The 17,346-nt window shown below is 54.6% G+C and overlaps 1 protein-coding gene across 3 annotated transcripts in view; it reads right to left on the bottom strand.

Annotated features, from left to right (window-relative positions):
* Positions 1-5,022: 5,022 nt before the first annotated feature.
* Positions 5,023-17,346, bottom strand: part of PMEPA1 (prostate transmembrane protein, androgen induced 1) — a 54,315-nt gene continuing 41,991 nt past the window's right edge. Inside the window, exons 2-5 of one of the 3 annotated variants that reach the window (XM_073236407.1) lie at positions 17,017-17,116; positions 15,876-16,030; positions 9,497-9,550; positions 5,023-9,025 (exon numbers count right to left, since the gene is read on the bottom strand). In XM_073236407.1, the coding sequence (XP_073092508.1) occupies positions 8,477-9,025; positions 9,497-9,550; positions 15,876-16,030; positions 17,017-17,116 (858 nt within the window). In that variant the 3' untranslated portion in view covers positions 5,023-8,476. Of the gene's footprint in view, positions 9,026-9,496; positions 9,551-15,875; positions 16,031-16,146; positions 16,978-17,016; positions 17,117-17,346 lie in introns of those variants that run through there. The other 2 variants (XM_017650271.3, XM_073236408.1) reach the window with 2 other exon arrangements.

Raw genomic sequence — 17,346 nt, 5'->3', positions numbered from 1 at the left:
AACTTGCTCACTCAATCAAGTTAGATGCTTTTAAAGACAAATTTAATTATTCTGAGCTCAATAAAAGCCTTTTAATAAGCTGAACATCATAAGCTCTCCATTTTTGGGGTTATCAGTCCAGGCAAGAAGGGGGCTCAACAGGAGGGGAGGAAGCAGGGGCAAAGTCAGCGCACACGCACGCGCGCGCGCACACGCACATGGACGTGGATGGATATTTATCTTAAACATTTACTTGCACATTTAAACCCATCGTTTGTTCACATTGTGAAGTTCTTATAACATTTTGTTTTATTTTTAGAAGCAGTTTTTTTTACTTTGGGACAACTGTATAAAGTGTTGAAGAAAATCCGAAGCTGATCTGGCACAGACTTCCTGTGTGTTCTGTCCCCGCCGTTGGCTCACACATTCTGCCTCGCTCCGAACGTTCCGTCTATGCCTGCAGCTGAGACAGGAAGCCAGACACACATGCTGAAATAATTTCAACAAATATCAACTCCAAACCAGCTTGAAGTCTAAAATGGCAGGGCTGCTTCGGGCACTGCTGCCTTCCCCAGCTTGGTGCAAAAGAGCCTGCTGCTCTGCAGGCTGCAAGCTCTTTATTCAGTATTAATACATTTATTTACCCTGTCAGTGGTCATGGCATCTGTTGATTTTAGCTGCCTAGCACCCAACTCCCTTCTTCTGTAAAATCACCCCCATTTTTTCTTTGGAGAATCACTCTCCTCAATGCCTGTGGATGGGAGGGAGTTGACCCCAACCCCAGGGCTAAGGCAGGGCATGTGACTCAATCTGGCCAATGAGAGCACTCTCTTCTTATGGCTGCAGTGATTGGTTCAGGGATGGGCACATGACCTAATCCAGGCCAATGGGATTCAATCTGGGACTTTGGGAGATTTGGGAACTGATTTCTTCCCACTTGGTGTAGAGTCACGGGAAAAAAGTCTGGAGAAAAGATGTCATTGGGAGAGGAGAATCTTCTTGAAAGGGCAATCGCTGGAGAGGAGAGCAGTTTGGTGGTAGAGATAAACACCTTTCACAGTGTGCACATCAAGACCCGGCGGCATATAATCGAACCCAGCCCTGCCTGTTGCTTTTCAGCTACAAGAGTCAACAATTGCCTCTTCTGCTAAAGCCAGGCTGACTTGGGTTTGGGTCACTCATTATAGAAAGAATTGGCTGATACATGAAACTTTAACTTTGCCAGACAGAAAACTGAAATACTGAATTAACTGGCTCTAGGTCACTTGTGGGCATCTAGGGATGGGGAGCATTTCTGAGAGAGTGTAGAGAGGGAGAATCCCTCTGCTACGTGCTTGGCATGTGGTCTCCATCCAACCTCACCATGTGTTACGTACCAACATTAATGCGAGGCGGTTCTTTCTTTTATCCTCATGAGACAGTATCAGCCGTGGCCTAAGATGCAAGCGCTGTTATGTCACAGGTCTGTCTATAAAGGTGAAGGAGGTACAAAGCACACACACCCTAAGTATTCAACCGAAGGGAACCCCTTATATAAATTAGGAGATCTGCACAATGGAAGGCTCTGAAGCTATGAAAAAAATGGGATGCAGAACTGTATTTATGGGTATGGAAAAGTTCAGAGGACGTTAAGTATAAAAATGTTTATAAAGCTATAGTATGGTTCCACTTAAAAATATATGTGAGTATGCCTAACAGCAAAGTGCCTACGGAGCGCAGTTTATTTCTTAGCTATACATAGATGATTGTATTCTATGTGTTTTCTAATTATTCTCTACAGTAAATGTGGACTACCGCAGATTGGGTGATTTGAACAACAAAAATTTATTTTCTGTTCTGGAGGCTGCAAGTCTTGAGATCAGGAAGGCAGTACGGGGCGGATTCTGGTGCGAGCTGGCTTCTTGGCTTGCAGACGGCTGCCTTCTTTCTGTGTCCTCACGGGGGTTGGTGGGGGGTGGGAGAACAAGCTCCTGATATAAGGGCGTTAATCCTATCGTGGGTACTCCACCTTCCTGACCTCATCTACACCTAATTACATCTCAAAGGCCCCATCTCCAAATACCATCACACTGGGGGGTAAGGCTTCAACATGTGAATTTAGGGGGACATGATTCAGTCCCCTTAGCATGGTGTAATAAAAATAACAACAGAAATCAATTTTTTCTATACGATAGGACTTTGCAATTCAACGAACAATACCTGCATAGTCACAGCAATGTAAACACCATTTACTGAATTTCAGTTTTAGAATCAGCTCATAGATAAAGCAGAGATGACTGAATCATGTGACGGGGCAGAATATGAATGTCATTCGTCTTGATGAGTTGAAAGTAAAAGTGGAGAGAACTGAGGGAGAAAGGAAGCGAAGGAGGCTGGGAGGGAGTGGGGAGCTGAAGATGCTCAACACGGCGTCCCTGACTGCAGGGTGGGGGCCCTGGAGCGCACACGGAGAGGCTCCCCGTGCGCACACGCAGAGAGGCAAGGACAACATCACTGTAAGTCACAAAGACTTAAAAGGCATGCCAGGTGAGAACCTCTTTGCTGGGAAGTGGGAGGGAGGAGAGTGACGTGCTAAACCCTTGGCTATCTAAACAGGAAGTCAGTTCGTAATGTCTCAAAACTTGATCAAAGTGGAGACCATTATTTTGGAGACGAATCAGTAACTCTCAGAAGAGAAAGTGTAAGAAGCTGTTTTTGCCTCCAAGCACTGGGTCAGGGCCTTGGAGCGATGGGGCAGGGATGTTGCTGGATCTGCTGTTTTACTTTGCTAGAAATGTAAAACATACTTGGTTAAACAAAACACAAACAAGACATTCGGATATTGCCCCGCATGTTACAGGTGGACAGCAGCCACCACGGAGAAAAGCCCCATTGTTCTGGCCAGATTCCAGAAATTGCTCAAAAGACAGTAGCTGCTAGGCTTAATTGGGCGGGGGGTGTCGGGGGAGGCCAGACCAAATGACCTGTTGATGTTTAGGTGACCACCACTGAGCTCCCGGACTCACAAAGCGGCACAGGAGGCTGCCGCCTATCTCAAACTTGCCAGAGGCCTGGGGCGGGCTCTGCCTGCCACCTGTGCCAAACAACTGGGGCTGCTGAGGGGAGGTCAGGGTCTGTCCTGTTACCAGTGTCTCTGGCACCACCCTTGTGGTGGCATATAGTGGGTTTGCAGTATCTGCCATTCAGATCTGCTGTAAATGTGGCCCAAGGACCTTCTGGCCACGTTCTAATTACCTACAACTATCCCTAATCAGGCGGGTTTCTCGGTGCCCCACCCCCTGTCAGGCCACGCCCAGCACGCTTCCAGGCTGTCTGCAGGTGCATGGGCTCAGCCGCTCCAGGGTGCTGCTGCTGTGCTGAGCGAGAGCCCAGCCAAGTCCCACGGAGCCTCTGCTTCTGCAGGCGCCTGGCTCACCCTCACCCCTGCTTTTATCTCCAAGTTCAATATGCAGCCTCCCCTTGCTCCTGAGAGCTTGCCCTCAGCCCATTGTGAGGCTTGTGTGAGAGTTTGTCTCTAAAACCAGAGGTGAGTTCTTTGAGGCCGGGGTGGGTATGATGTGCGGGCAGCCCCCAGCAGCCATCACGGGGCGGGGCACAGACCTGTGCTCACAACAATATCAGCTGAAAGATGAGACGTCCCAGAACAGGCTGCCAACCTCAGTCAAGAGCAGCATCATGCTTGGCACCCAGTAGGTGCTCAATAAATACCAGCTGTTCTGACTTGGGTCTTTATTCTGGACTGATACAGCTGTATACACTTGAGCTGTTCCCAAAGTGGGGGAGGGTCTCCTTTTCAATTAGACCCCCGGATGCCCCCCTCCAGCTGGGAGAGGCTCTGTTCTGTCCTGACCCCCTGGGGGAGGTGGTGCTGTGTGCTCAGCCCAGGACTTGCAAACCGACCCAAAGCTTCACGAGTACTTGATTATATGAATACCCTCCCTGAAAGCCCATTATTAATGAGAACAGCTAATTTTTGTGTGTGCCAGGAACCCTTTTGAGGACTAATAGACATTATCTTTTCAGAAACAAGGTGCAACTGCCTCACAGGCACTGACATCACCCATTCTATGGACAAGCTGAGCCCTGGTAAGGGATGCTTGGGCTCTGGCGCCAGGCTGGGGCCCTGCTCTCACCACTGAAGAATATGAGCTCTTTGGTCTCTCCCCAGTTCTGTGTAATCTCTGAGGTCTTTCTCCCCCAGAGAGAGACAGCAGGTAAGGCAGGTGTGTGCTGAATTCTGCCGTGATCATAGGGCTCTGTGGCCCAGTTGGTGCCTGAGGACCAACTCTGCTTTGGCTGGCTTTTTAAAAACCGTGATAGACATTAAAGATGGTTTTATTTAGAGAAGTTAATGAGTTTCTGTAGATGGCAGTGTGGGGATCCCTTTTAGTGTTCTGTGCACCCTTCCCCTTGCTCTGTGAGCATTGCTACAATCTGGCCCCTGGGAATGTCTTCAGGGGGCCACCGTGGGCCTTCAGGAGTCCTTGCTGCTCCACTCTGCACAAAGAACCAGACGTGTCTGGGAGTCTCCTCTCCCAGGGGCAACTTGCACCCCAGAGCTCCCCACAGGTCCCCTTGGGGATCAGGCTGAGGCTGAGACTTTGCCTAAAACTGTTCCCCTGCAAGGCTTCTCTTCCTCCATCCTCTTCCCAATCCCCTTCACTGTCTACCTGGGGGCACACCTTGATACAGCCCTTCACACACATCTACGCCTGTGTTGACATCTTAGAAGGGCCCCACCTAAGGCAGCTTCTTCCTTGCAGACTTTAGCCGAGTCTTCATTGTGCTGTAATGATTTCCCAAAAGGCAGTAAAGGCAGGCAATGTTTTGCAAATGATTTTAACTCCAACACCACTTGGTTTCTTGTAACTGCCTGTGTGACCAAGTGTCTTCTCTGGGCTTCCTGAACTAAAACGGAAGTCTAAGAAATTGTTCAAGGCCACACAGCGGCCGCAAGGGATCACTGCCTCTGCACAGATCAGGTACCCCGGGGTTGTTGCTAAGGGCGATGCAGGGCAGAGGAAAGCAAGGGAAAAAGGCTCGTTCCAAAGAATTGTAAAATTTATTGTATAAGTATTGCAGCTTTTCAGAATGTCATCATTGCCACTAATGATTATTGATACACAACAAGCGATTTCATCAGGCCTGTGGCTCGGCAAATACAGAGTCTTACACAGCAGTGTGGGCACTGCACCCAGCGTGCCATGGAGAGTTTACGTAAGTTTAACTTGAACAGAACTTGGGAAACAGGGCTGCAAAGGAGAGTGGCTCCAACGCCAAGAACACAACATACAGTGCTGCTATCAGCACAGCCACCATGGAATCAGGCAAACAGGAACACACTGTGTCCTTCCGAGCTCTATATTATAGCAAAATCTGAAGCGTGGTTTCCAGAAAAAAAAAAATTATCTCATCATCAAGATATCTTATGGATCTGGAAGCTTGGTGCTGCACGTACAAAAAGAAAATGAAACAGACAATTCAGAGAGGACGGGCAAGGGCAGGGACGGGGGTTGGTTCTCACCCTGCCCGGTGTTGGCTGGATGCAGAGAGAGGATTCAATTTCAGCTCTTTGTGAAAACACTGGGCTTTGGGATAACATGAATGGCTCTTAGTGCACTTTGCTGAGTCTGTCTGCATAGACCCGGGCTTTGCAGGGGAAACGATTTTCCTCTGGAGGAGATGTGATGATTGACAAGCAGGGAAACAATGAAGAATAGAGAAAGCCGAGGTCTGCCACTATTTCTGACCCCAACCTGGTCCCCCTCCAACCAGCCACCGCAGAGGACCCTACTAGCTTTCTACTGGACAACGGGGACCTCCCAAAGGATGATCAAAAGAAACGGCCAACATCTAGAGGAAAAAAATGCACGCCCCTAGGGGTCCAGCAGGAAAACCAAGAGCTTAGCTCCTGCAGTAGTTTCCAGAAACACATCCCACTCATTTTCTTGGGGTGTGTGTACCCCAGCCTTGACAAGCTGCTCCACTGTAAAGTTCTGCAACTGTCATGAGCTGGGTGTGCTGAGCTCAAGGGCACTGCAGCAGAGGCCAGGCCTGGACTTCAGAACTGGGGCGTGAGCAGAGGGGTGTGCTCTTCCCCTAAGCCAGCTGAGGTCAGGAACCCACACCTCTGCTCTGTCCTACCTTGTTGCAAATATGGCAAATACAGACCATCTCACCATGCAACAGGGTTCAGTGCGGCTCGAGGACCTTGGGAATGCTGCGGCCTGGCTCTTGGCGGGTGCTACTCACACAGATGAGGTCCACTTCCAGGTTTACAACTCAGATGTGAATTACACATGGTGCTTGACCACAGAGGATGCAGGGCAGGCGGGACAGGACAGACAGGGTGAGGGACATTGGGAGAACAGCAGCAGCCCTTTGTGACCGAGTTGGGGGCCAGTCCTGGTGAGCGAGGCACTGTCTGGGAAATGCCCCCGCCCAGCGACAAGAGGTCGACCGCATCCTCAGTAAGGCACTAGGGAGACGCTTCACGTAAAGATAATGTTTTTCAAAAAATTTTATCTTATAAATGTGTCCCTGTACCTTTCAGGGTGAAATATATTGATTTCTCTGCACGACCTATAAAAGAATCCTCTCTGAGAGAGAAGAAAATTTTAGGCTGAAGACCCCATTGAGAGGCAGGCTTTGTCATCAGGGTACAAGAACTTTCTGGTAAGTGGATACTCAACAGGCCATATTCATCTGCTGGTCACCATGTCCTTAGGATGACATATATAAATAGAGCTCAAATAGTCAGAATTTCAAAACTGTTGGCAGGTTTTTGTTTTCAAGTAATAAAAAAGCTGCTAAAAAACTAGTTACTACCTCTTACCCCATTAGCCTACCAGTTAGTACTGTGCGGGAAACGGAGACGCCTCTGTGGGATGGGAGGGGTGGGGGCTTGCTCTTCAGTGGGGGACTCACCCCGGGGAGTGTTAGCAAGTCCTGGGGGAAGGCAGGGCCTCCGGCTCCAGCCCCTGTCCCTGGCAGACCCCAAGGAGCCCGCGCCCCACCCTCCTGTTGTCGCTATTTGCTCAGTCACACTTCTTCACCTACATGCTGCCAACAAGCGGTCCCGCCAAACCGAAATCAACTCAATCGTTCTGTGTCTGATAAAAATGCTTCTGAAAACACAGATAAATAAACACATCAAACATGATTCTTTCCCCAAGGGAAGGGAGTGAAGATGCGGGACAGAAGGTAAGGAATTCTGCTTCTAAAACTCTTCACGTGTCCTGGGAGAAACGTGGCCGTGTCACTGGTTCATCTCTGGTCTTCTGTTTATTGGCCTGTTAAGTGAGGATCAATACATAAAGAGAATGACAGGGATGAGGTCAGATTCCTAATACTTTGGGCCTTTCCTATATGCCAGTGGACTGCACTGACCGTAGCCAATATATTCTGGGGTCAGCTGAACTGCCACCCAGCATTGTGCAAACAAGCCATCTGCACCCTTCCGGCCATAGGTGCAGGAAGCGGCTGCAACTTGCAGGGAGCACCTCCAGCCCCTTCCTACGGGGGGCTTCGTGGTTGAAAAAACAGAAGGAAAGCTATGATGCTTTCGGGAGCAGCTCATTTCCATCCGGGGAAAGGCGAAGCCACTCTGGAACTCGGTGCTCTGAGTAACTGTCCTATTTCATTTGCAATACAAAGGCTGTTCTGGCCCAGAGGGGAAAAAATGGGTCTCCTTGGGTGGGGAATGTATAACGAGGTAATAACCTATCACTAGACAGAAGCTTCCACTCTGCAGGAAAGTGGCCCCTCTGGAAGCCTCTCCCTAAACTCCGTGTGGAGCCCACCCTCTGCCTGACGTCGACCGTATAATTCTGACATTTCTCCCTTAAAAGTCTCAACAGACATGACAGAACTTTCCATCAAACAAGCACTGACATATTTATATTAAAAAATAGTGCAAAAGCTCAACATTTATATAAATAACTCTAAACCCCTGCTTTTTTTTCTTTACAAGGTAATACACACTTTCTGAGTTGGCACTCAAAATTGCCATTTTTTTCTCTTCTAGTTCAGAAAACAACTTTTTTTTTTAATAGGCCTCTTCTAATACAAAAATACTCCTGCCCTCACACACAGTTTCTCTTATTTCATATATATTTATATATATAATATTGCAGATCTTTAAACAAAGGTTTTGTGCAAATATGTTTTTAAAGTTAAGTGAAATCATCATAAACAAAGAAAGAAGCATCCACACAACGCAGCTCAACTAGAAACAGAAAAGACTAGGGTAGAATTGTTTTTCCTCTTTTGCCTTCAAGACACAGCTCAACAAAAAAACGTGGTTTTTTGCAAGCTTTCTTAGCTTGTGCATTCAGACCAGACAGAACACGTAAATATTTATACACAGAGGTGGGGAGAGAATGGTTATGCGCCGCATTTTCTGTGTTGCCCATGCTCCGTTTTCTCTCTTAAGAAGGGCGGAGTGTTTCGCCTTTTCCCTGGTGCTGCCCCAGCCCCAGCCCCAGCCCCGAGATTCCTAGAGAGGGTGTCCTTTCTGTTTATCCTTCTCTTTGCTCCAGGCGGCTGTGCTTTCCAGGGGAGCGATGTGTGCGTGGTGGAGCTGGGGCCCCTCCAGCAAGGAGGGCGGCCCACTGCTCTGCTGGTGCTGGAAGGAGGAAGCCCCCGGGTAGTGCCCGATGACCTCGCTGTAGGTGGGAGGTGGCCCTTCCATGCGCCCGCCACCTCCGTAGCACGTGGCACTGATGCCCGAGTTACTGCTGGGTGGGCAGGGGCCGCCCAACATGGCACTGTCCATCAAGTCGCTGTCGAAGATGGTTCTGTTTGGGGGTGCACGCACGGACTCCCGGTTTAGCTCCAGCTGCTGCTCGGGGTCCCGCAGCTGGAGAGTGCAGGGGCCCTGGTAGGGTGGGGGCTCCTCCCCATCTGACAGTGAGATGGTGGGCGGCAGGTCGATCTCGTGCTGCAGGTATGGGTATGTGGGCTGGAAGCGGTGGAAGCGGTCTCGCTGGGTGAAGGGGGGCACGGCCAGGCGGTCGGAGGGCCTCGGAGGTGCATAGACCTGTGGCTGGAGGGCAGAGCGGCTCATGAGGTCCCCCAGAAGCAGGGCCCAGGACAGGGGTCCGGCTGCCTGTGACTCTGCCCTCTGGGGAAAGGGCACCAGGGCAGCAGGATGGGCTGGGGAGCAGCTGAGCCTGCAGCCCAGCCTCACCTGATCTCTGGGGAGCCCTGGAGTGTGAACACCAGCACAGATGTGGAAGAGAAGCAGCCCTGACTTGCACCTGGCAGACTGTGGGCTGCTTCCTTGGGGGCGAGGGTGTCTGATGTCCGGGTGGGGAGGACCCCACAGCCAAGGACAGTTCTTCAGAGAAGGGCAGAGGCATGAGCCTTCAGCAGCCAGCCTTCCAGCTGGGGGACGTACCTCCAGCCTGGTGAAGGGGACCGGCTGGGCAGGTGCCATCAGTGTCCATTACAACAGCTTTTGGGGACAGGAGGGAGGGGTAGAAGGCGGGAGAAGGGAGGCGGCACTGGGTCTCACCTCTGGGACTCCGTTCCCTGACACGGTGCTCTCTGAGGGCCAGAGGCATCCTTCCTGTGTGGGGGAGAGGAGGCACGGTCAGTGAGATGGGCAGAGGTGGAGGGCAAAGGGTCAGCCAGCTTGGACCCCAAGATCTTCCTTTCAGAATTAGATCTGGTACCCATACACCACCCTTCACCCATCCCCCTCCAGCTCCGGGGGCCCCGGCCACTCCTCAGAGGTGATGATTTCTAGGCTCCCTCTGCCAACTCCCAGAAATGCATCCTCCACCCTGCTTTCCAAAACACAGATCTGATTCGTGGGTCACTCCTCACAACCCTCCAGCACCTCCCCTGGACCTTAGGATAAATCCAAATTATCTGGTGAACTGGTTGCAAAGGAAGCCCTCTGGGCTGTGACCACCACTTGCTTGCAGTGTGACCCTGGGCAAGTTCCTTAATTTCCAGAACTTAGGGTGTGGCTCATGTCAACTACTGGAGTGCATGTGGCCCTCAAGAGAGTACCTGCAGTGCTGGGAGCCACAATGACATGCTGCCTAGTACAACACAGCACGTGGCTGCCCTGCTGCATGGCTGGCTCCTTCTCCAGGACCCCTGTAGATTTTCTCTGACACCATCTCTAAGGGCCTTTCCCAGGAGCAATCCTGCCACCTGCTAATTTCCTCTGCAGCCTCTCCATACCTGTAATCATTTTGTCTACATATTTAACTCTTTACAGCCTGTCTCTCCCTCTATATAACCGTGAGTGCAGTTTTTGGATGAAATACAGGAGAGTTAATGAACAAAATGCCTCGTATAGCTGCTCTACCACAAAGCAGTGACTGGCTCAGTCACAGGTGGAATGCAGCCCCACTTCTGCGCCGAGCACGTAGTTGCCACCTCATGAAGCTCATACCCTCTGCTCTGGGTAGGGGCCTGTGGCTCCGCAGGAATCCAGGTGGCTGGTGCTGGACTCGTTTGCCCGGGATGGCTGTGGGGGATGACCGGCCGCTGCACAGCTCGTACAAGTTTAAGTAACACTGCGCTTCTTCACCCCTAGTGTCACCTGTGGGCAGCGCCTGCCCTATCCAGGCCACCCCGACCCCAGCCCCGGCTGTCGGATGGAGCGTGGGGAGAGCCCCCCTTGCAGGAAGGCCAACAGGACAGGGAACAGCTACAAAAACCAGGGCCCTTGGTTCTCGCCAAGCTGGAAGGATGATCTACACCTCACGGGGTAGAGACCTAAGGATAAGGGAAGGGCCGCATGCCAGGATCAGCATGGGGCAAACCTGGACGCTGCTGGCATGTGGTGGCAGCCCTGGGCCTGGAGGAGGGATGAGATGTAACTGATTATATAATGAACTGTACACATTCAAGATAAACAATTTGGATAGGTTTTAGCATATGTACACACCAGGAACCCATCACCACGATCAAGATAACATATTCATCACCCTCAAAGTTTCCTTGGGTGTACGTTTTCTTGAGGGTTCCCAGGTAAGATGATTCTCACCTGCAGTCGGGGTGCAGGGTGGGGGGAATTTGCCCAGAGGCCTGCAATGTCCTGCATGGCCACCAGGGGGCTCTGTGGCTCTCAAAACTGTCCCACCAGGAACACCATATACCTATAAAGACTCTTTGGGGGTCTACTGTGTTCCCAGGCATGGCCATGCAGCGAGCAGGCTCACACCATTGCTGTTGACATGGTCATCCATGGCCATTTTGTTAATGATATCAGTAATGTATCCGCCACAGCCTGGGGGCGAGGCGCTGCTCTAAGCACTCCTTGCAGCACTAGCCCAGTCCTCCCAATGAGCCCACAAAGGCAGGCTGAGGCCACTAAGCAGGGCCAGGCAGTAGGAGGCAGTGCTGGGAGCCAAGCCTTTACCTGCCTGCCTCGAGACCCACCGTCTCAGGCCGGAGGCTCTCTGACACCCAGTTGGGCCCCAGCACAGCCCGTGTGAGTCAGGAGGCAGGTGGGGGCGCCCACCTGCTCTCTGGAAGGGTCAGGAGCCGTGGTCTGGGAGGCGGGGTGGGGACGCAAGCAGCGAAGGCCTGCCTGGATGAGATGGGGTTCCATCCAGGTGCTGCCTGGAGCCCTCCTGTGAGGCCCTCTGTCCCAGACCCTGCATGATGTGGCCCCAACAGCCTCTTCCCACCACTGCTCCCCCACCTCTCACCCCTGTCCTAGCACCAGGGTTCTCCACCTGGTTATACAGTGGCACCATCCAGGGAGCTGAAGTAAACACCAATCAATGCCCAGGGGGACCCCACTGTAGACTCCAGAGCCACCCACCAAACTTATCACCTGACCACTTCCAGTATGTGCACCCGGAGGCCACCTCCTCTGGGAAGCCTTCCAGAAACCACCCACCGGGGCCTGCTCCCCAGTCTCCCACAGCATCTCAGCTCCTATCTCAGCCTGGCCCACTGTACCCGAGTAGGTCCCTCCTTCCCACAGAACCTGTGTCTTACTCACCTTACTCCCTAACTCAGTGAAGGGCCCTCATATCATTCCTGACACCCCTCCCTACCCCTGCCCCATCTGCCCACCTGAGCACCTGGACTCTGCCCCCAACAGACAGCCCAAGGCCACCCCCCTCTGCTCCCGACCTTAGCCCAGGCACTGAGCTGTCTGCCTGGTGGGCGGCGAAGGCCACCTGCACCAGGGGGTTGGCGGGGCTGCGGGTTCTCAGGAGTCCCCAGGGGTCTCCTGCCCCTGCTCTAGCTCCCCGCCCCCCAGGTGGTCCTCCCTCCTCCCTCTCACGGACACCCACCCCGCCACGCCTCACGTACACCCCCCGGGGCCCGCCGGGTCTTCAGCAGCTCTGACTTGGTGCCAAGCCCCACTTCCCGGCAGCCTTCCGCAGCCCGTTCATACTGCCACTGATTTCCCCTCGATGGGTTTTCCTACCTGTGTGAGGGCTGACGGCACCACCGCGCCCCACGCAGCTAGGGGGCTTCACTAGCCAGCTACCAGCCTGGGCCCCACCCTTCCCGGAGCCCGGGAACATGCACGCTCATCACCCGGCCTCCAGAGCTGGGCCCCAGCCTCTTTCCTGATCAACCCGACCTGCCCCTCACGTCTCCAGGTGGGTGTGCCATCTCCTGAGGGCTCCCTTGGCCCTCCCTGCCCACCGACCCCCTCTCGGCCTGTAACTGCCTGTCTACACCGACTCATCCCCCTCTCCCTGGGGCAACGGCGGCTCCTCTGTGTCCCCGGGCCCAGCGTCAGGCGGGGCGCATGCAGGTGCTCCTCGAGTGTGTGAGCTGCTGTAGGCCCCATGCAAGCCATCTCTGTGCCTCTGAACAAGGGTGGAAGCAGGTCCGAGTGGGACCTGACACGGGCTTCGGAGTCGCAGGGGGCCCTTCCCAGTCCTGGGGCTTCCTACAGTCAGTCAGTCACTCCCCAGCCTCAAACTGGGCTGAGAGCTCTCCGCACGCAGCAGCTGAGGCCTCCCAGCCCATCCCTCCCTGTCTCTGGACTCGCTTTCTCCACCCACCTGCCCCCTCCCCACACTGCCACCTGGCTGCACCTCCGGCTCCCCTCGCCCCTCCTCTCCCTGACACTCAGACTCCTCCTCTTTCCAAATGCTTCCTGGAGGTGGGCTCATCCCACCTGGCCGTGGCTTCCCCACTTAGACCACGGGTCCACCAATTATTTCTGTAAAGGGCAAGAGAGTAAAGTATTTTCTGCTCTGTGGCCTAGGTGGTCTGTCACACCACCAACACTGCTGCAGGGCAAACCAGCAAAAGGTCTTCATGGGAATGGGCATGGCTATGCGCCAATAAAACTTTATTTACAAGAACAGGCAGCTGGCCCCTGGTCTATGCCTTGATGACTCCTGACCTTGCTTCACCTCCAGACTTGGAGCCCCATGGTTGCTCTGTGAGGCCAGAATGGAACCCTGGACTTGTCTCCGGACTCCCCAGCAACACTCTTGCCCACCTTGGGGAGTGGGATTGCACTCGCCAAGCTTGGCAAGCCCAACACGGGGTGCTCATAAATGTTTGCTGAAAGAGTGAAACAGCAGGATGCCGGTTAGGACTCAGCCTGCCACAAGGGGCCCTGGGGAGCTCCTGGAGGCCGCAGCACCGGACACAGGCCTTTGGCCCCCTCTCCTGGCCTGGCTTCTGTCTGGCCTCCTGCTTGTGGGGAGCAGGAGACCCTTGCCACGGCTAATCTGGGGACAAAAAGGATGAAGGGTCACCTCATCCAAGGCCCTGCCTGAGCCTCTGATTCCAGAGGAGGAGAGACAACCCCAGAGGGTCCTCCTGAAAAGGGCTGGGGCAGGAGAGCCGGGCCAGGGGTGGGCCCAGCCCCAGGGGACGGCAGCTGGGTCTGGCCTCTCAGGGGGTTTATGGGGCCCTGAGACGCCTCAGACACGCCCTGTCTGGCAGGGAGTCCCCAGGGGAGCCACTGCACTTATCAGGCCTAAGGAGGCTCAGTGTTTACCCAGCCAGGTAGCACTGGGGACCTGGGCAGGTGGCTGGCTGTGTGGGGGTGGGGCTTTCTTTTAGCCTCAAGCGTCCAGGAACCAGGGCCCGCATCCTCACCTCCCTCTGGGCACTGAGTCCCAGGTGCTGGTCTGCTGCTCCGTGGTAACCAGGAGCCTTCACACAAGAGTCTGCCATTTCCCAGCACTCGGCTACTGTCGCCCTCCCCGTGACCATGCAGGCAGACAAGAGAAAGGCTAGCCTCACCCATTCTACAGATGCACACATGGGGGCAGGGCAGGGCCGAGGTGACCCACCCAGAGCACGCGTCTTCTCCTCTGTCCCAGAGCCCTCACTTGCCCCAGCATTCGAGGGGGAACAAAGCTGGCCGGGGCTCCTTCAACTACCACACAAATGCTGTGTGGCCAGAGGTGCCCACCTTCCTGAGCCCCAGTCACTCCTCCATAAAATGGGGTTTCTGGGCTGCTGCAAGGCCAGGGGGTGGGGACCGCCAAGCACAGATGTGGCACATGTGTACACATGGTCATGCAGGTAACTGCACTGGCAAATAAACACACAGGCGAGCCAGGCAGCTGAGGCCGCAATTCCTTCAGAGCAGCAGAGCCTGCCGAGTGCCTCCGGACGCACACTGGGCCTTGGTTTGGGGCCCCCAGGGTGCCCATTAGAGGGCCCCGAGAGGATGCTCCTTGCCCTGGCAACCTGGTGACATGCCGAGGCAGCAACCTGATGCAAGCAAGACGCCTGAACCTGTGGGGGACAGGCCCACAGACTCTGTGCACTGCTGCCAAGCACAGGCGCCCCCTAAGAACTGGAAGGCCAGGCCCAGAACCACTTCCTTGTTCTGTCACTGTCCTCCTGGGATCCCCCAAACAATGGGATCAAAGACGTGTGCCTCCCACAAGCTACCTTCTCGCTCTAATTCCCAGCCTGCCCTTCAGACAGCCGCTTCTGTTCCAGGCTGTTAATTACAGGCCCAGAGATGGAAACCGTTTGGGGGATGAACTCTGCACCTCCCTTGGGTCTGTCTGCCGAAGAATACCCAGCTGCAGGGCAGAGCTGAGCCACAAGGGCACAAGTGACCGAGGGGACTGTGTGCTCAAAGCTGGGGACAGCCAGGCTCCCACCCAACCTGCTCCAATTTGGGGGTGTCTTAAGGGAATATTCCTAGCACTTCCAGAATGCCTGATGGTACTCACAATTCCAGTAACACATCAAAATGCAGTGGGACACCTCCGCAAGGACCCCTCCAGCCCAGTGTCTGTCCTCACCCTACACACAGCCTGATGCTCAGTGACAGCCCTGCAGAGAACTCCTGTCTGTCCCGAGCCAGCCAGCAGGCAGTAACCATGTGGGATTTACCACAGCCATTTCCCCCAATGCCTGGGAGGGTTCTGGGCACACAGAGGGTGTCTGGAGGTATCTGGCCAATGGATGGACAGACAGATGGCTGGATGAGTAAACGAAGTGCATGCAGAGTCCTGGCCAGAAATGCATGGGCCTGCGCTCTGTGCTACGCCTTGAGTCCTCTGGTGGTGGCACGACCATTGGCAACCTTTTCACAATGAATGGGTCTGAAGCCCCGTTTCACAAATCGGGGACTGGTCCAAGCACACATGCCTAGTAGCACTGCAGCTGCCATTAGACTCAGGCCCTAGGAAGGGTCTTTTCCTGGGTGACCTGTTGCCTCCAAGCCCTGAAAGGTCTGTGGCCCAGGGGATTTCTCAAGGGACGGCTGCCTCCTTTTTGTCTGGGTCTCCACTGTGTCTCTGCCTGCACCGGAAACGCCCTCCTCCACGGCCGGCCCCACCACCACCCGGGGCTGCTGGCTGCCTCCTTGGTCCAGTCTCATTCCTCCAGCTGGGACAGCCCACCTGGGGCACCATGGGTGCCTCTACAAGGAGCGGCCCCTGCCATGGGGGTGGACGGGAGGGCAGGGCACTTACTGAGGACAGGGCATCTTCTCTTCTCCTGCCCTGGCTGTGCCGGCCAATGAAGGAGCGTGCGGACAGCTTGTAGTGGCTCAGCAGGCACGTGATCACGACCACCATCACCATAACCACCACCACGATGATGGTGATCTCAACGAACTCCAGCTCCGCTGCAAGACCAAGGGGGCCCGTGAGTCTCGGGGAGCGGGTACAGGCTGGGCACCCTGCCCTTCACACGCTCCAGCACGGATGCAGATGACACGCTAACACAGACACACGCACATACCCACACACCCGTTTGCACCCGCACACACGCCAGCCTGGACCAGACAGGAGGGAGCGAGGACCCCCGTCTCGCGAGGAGGCCTCAGGAAAACCATTCTGGTGGCTGCAGATGCTGCAATTCGCGTGTCTTTCTTTGGGTTTTGTTTTGTTTTTCCCCTAGAAGGCGGAAAAACCCTCAAGTGCTGGAAAAGGAAGGAGGCTATTTTGGTCCTGCCAGAGCGGGGCGGTTTCTGCTGACTCAAGCGGGTCTGGTCGCTGCGGCCCTGCAGCTGGCTGTGGTCGGTGCCAGCAGAGCCCCCAGCAGCAGGCGAGCTGCCAGTGCTGGTCCCACAGGGACCCGGGTGGTGACAGGGCAGATGGGGCACCAGCCAGCAGTGCCGGCACAAAGCCCCACCAGCCTCCGCCAGCCCAAGGCTGCCCACCAGCCACACAGCTGGCCAGATGCACACAGGAATGTGCCTTCCCCGACGGGAGGGCAGGCAGGAATAGGCCCCAGGCCGCTGCTGCTAACAAGCGATCAGCCAAGGGCTCCCCGGGGCACAGGTGCAAGCTCAGGGCCACTGAGCGCTCTTCCTACCCCCACAAGACCACCAGACGAAGCTGGCAGAGCAGGGGCTGCAGCCATGTCCGGGGCTCCGGCCACTGCCAGTGGGCCTGCCAAACTCCTCACCCTGTGAGGACAGCCCCTCTTGCCACCAGCCTCAGCTTCCCTGCATCTTCCAGGGGGGAAGGAATGCATCCCAGGTGGGAATGGCTCTGTTCACGACACAACAGAACATTCTGCAGACAGGAGAAGCTGTGGCCACTGCCCTTCCCCACCAGCCCACCTTCTTGGGCCACACTATACATTTCCCCAACTGCCAATGCTTACCTGCCACCTGTAGGTCAGGTGGGTCTGCTCCCCCACAGGGGATATGTGGCATCATCTTGGGGACATGAATGGCTGACACAACAGGAGGTGCTCCCAGCATCTAGTGGGTGGGGGCCAGGAGTGTCACTCAGCATCTTACAGTGCACAGGACGCTCCGAGACCGAGAATGACCCAGTCCACAGCGCCGGGGCAGACGATCCGGGGACAGGGCTGAGCCGGGGACAGCCACTTTTATCACCTCTTCTCACAGGTGAGGACACCGAGATACAGAGGCAAACATGGACTCATGTAGCTCTGGGGCCCAGCACCCGCTCAGGGGCAGCTCTTCCC

The sequence above is a fragment of the Manis javanica genome, chromosome 5 (assembly GCF_040802235.1).
Source record: "Manis javanica isolate MJ-LG chromosome 5, MJ_LKY, whole genome shotgun sequence".
NCBI classification, from domain to species: Eukaryota; Metazoa; Chordata; class Mammalia; order Pholidota; family Manidae; genus Manis; species Manis javanica.
This window is presented reverse-complemented; position numbering and strand designations above follow the sequence as displayed.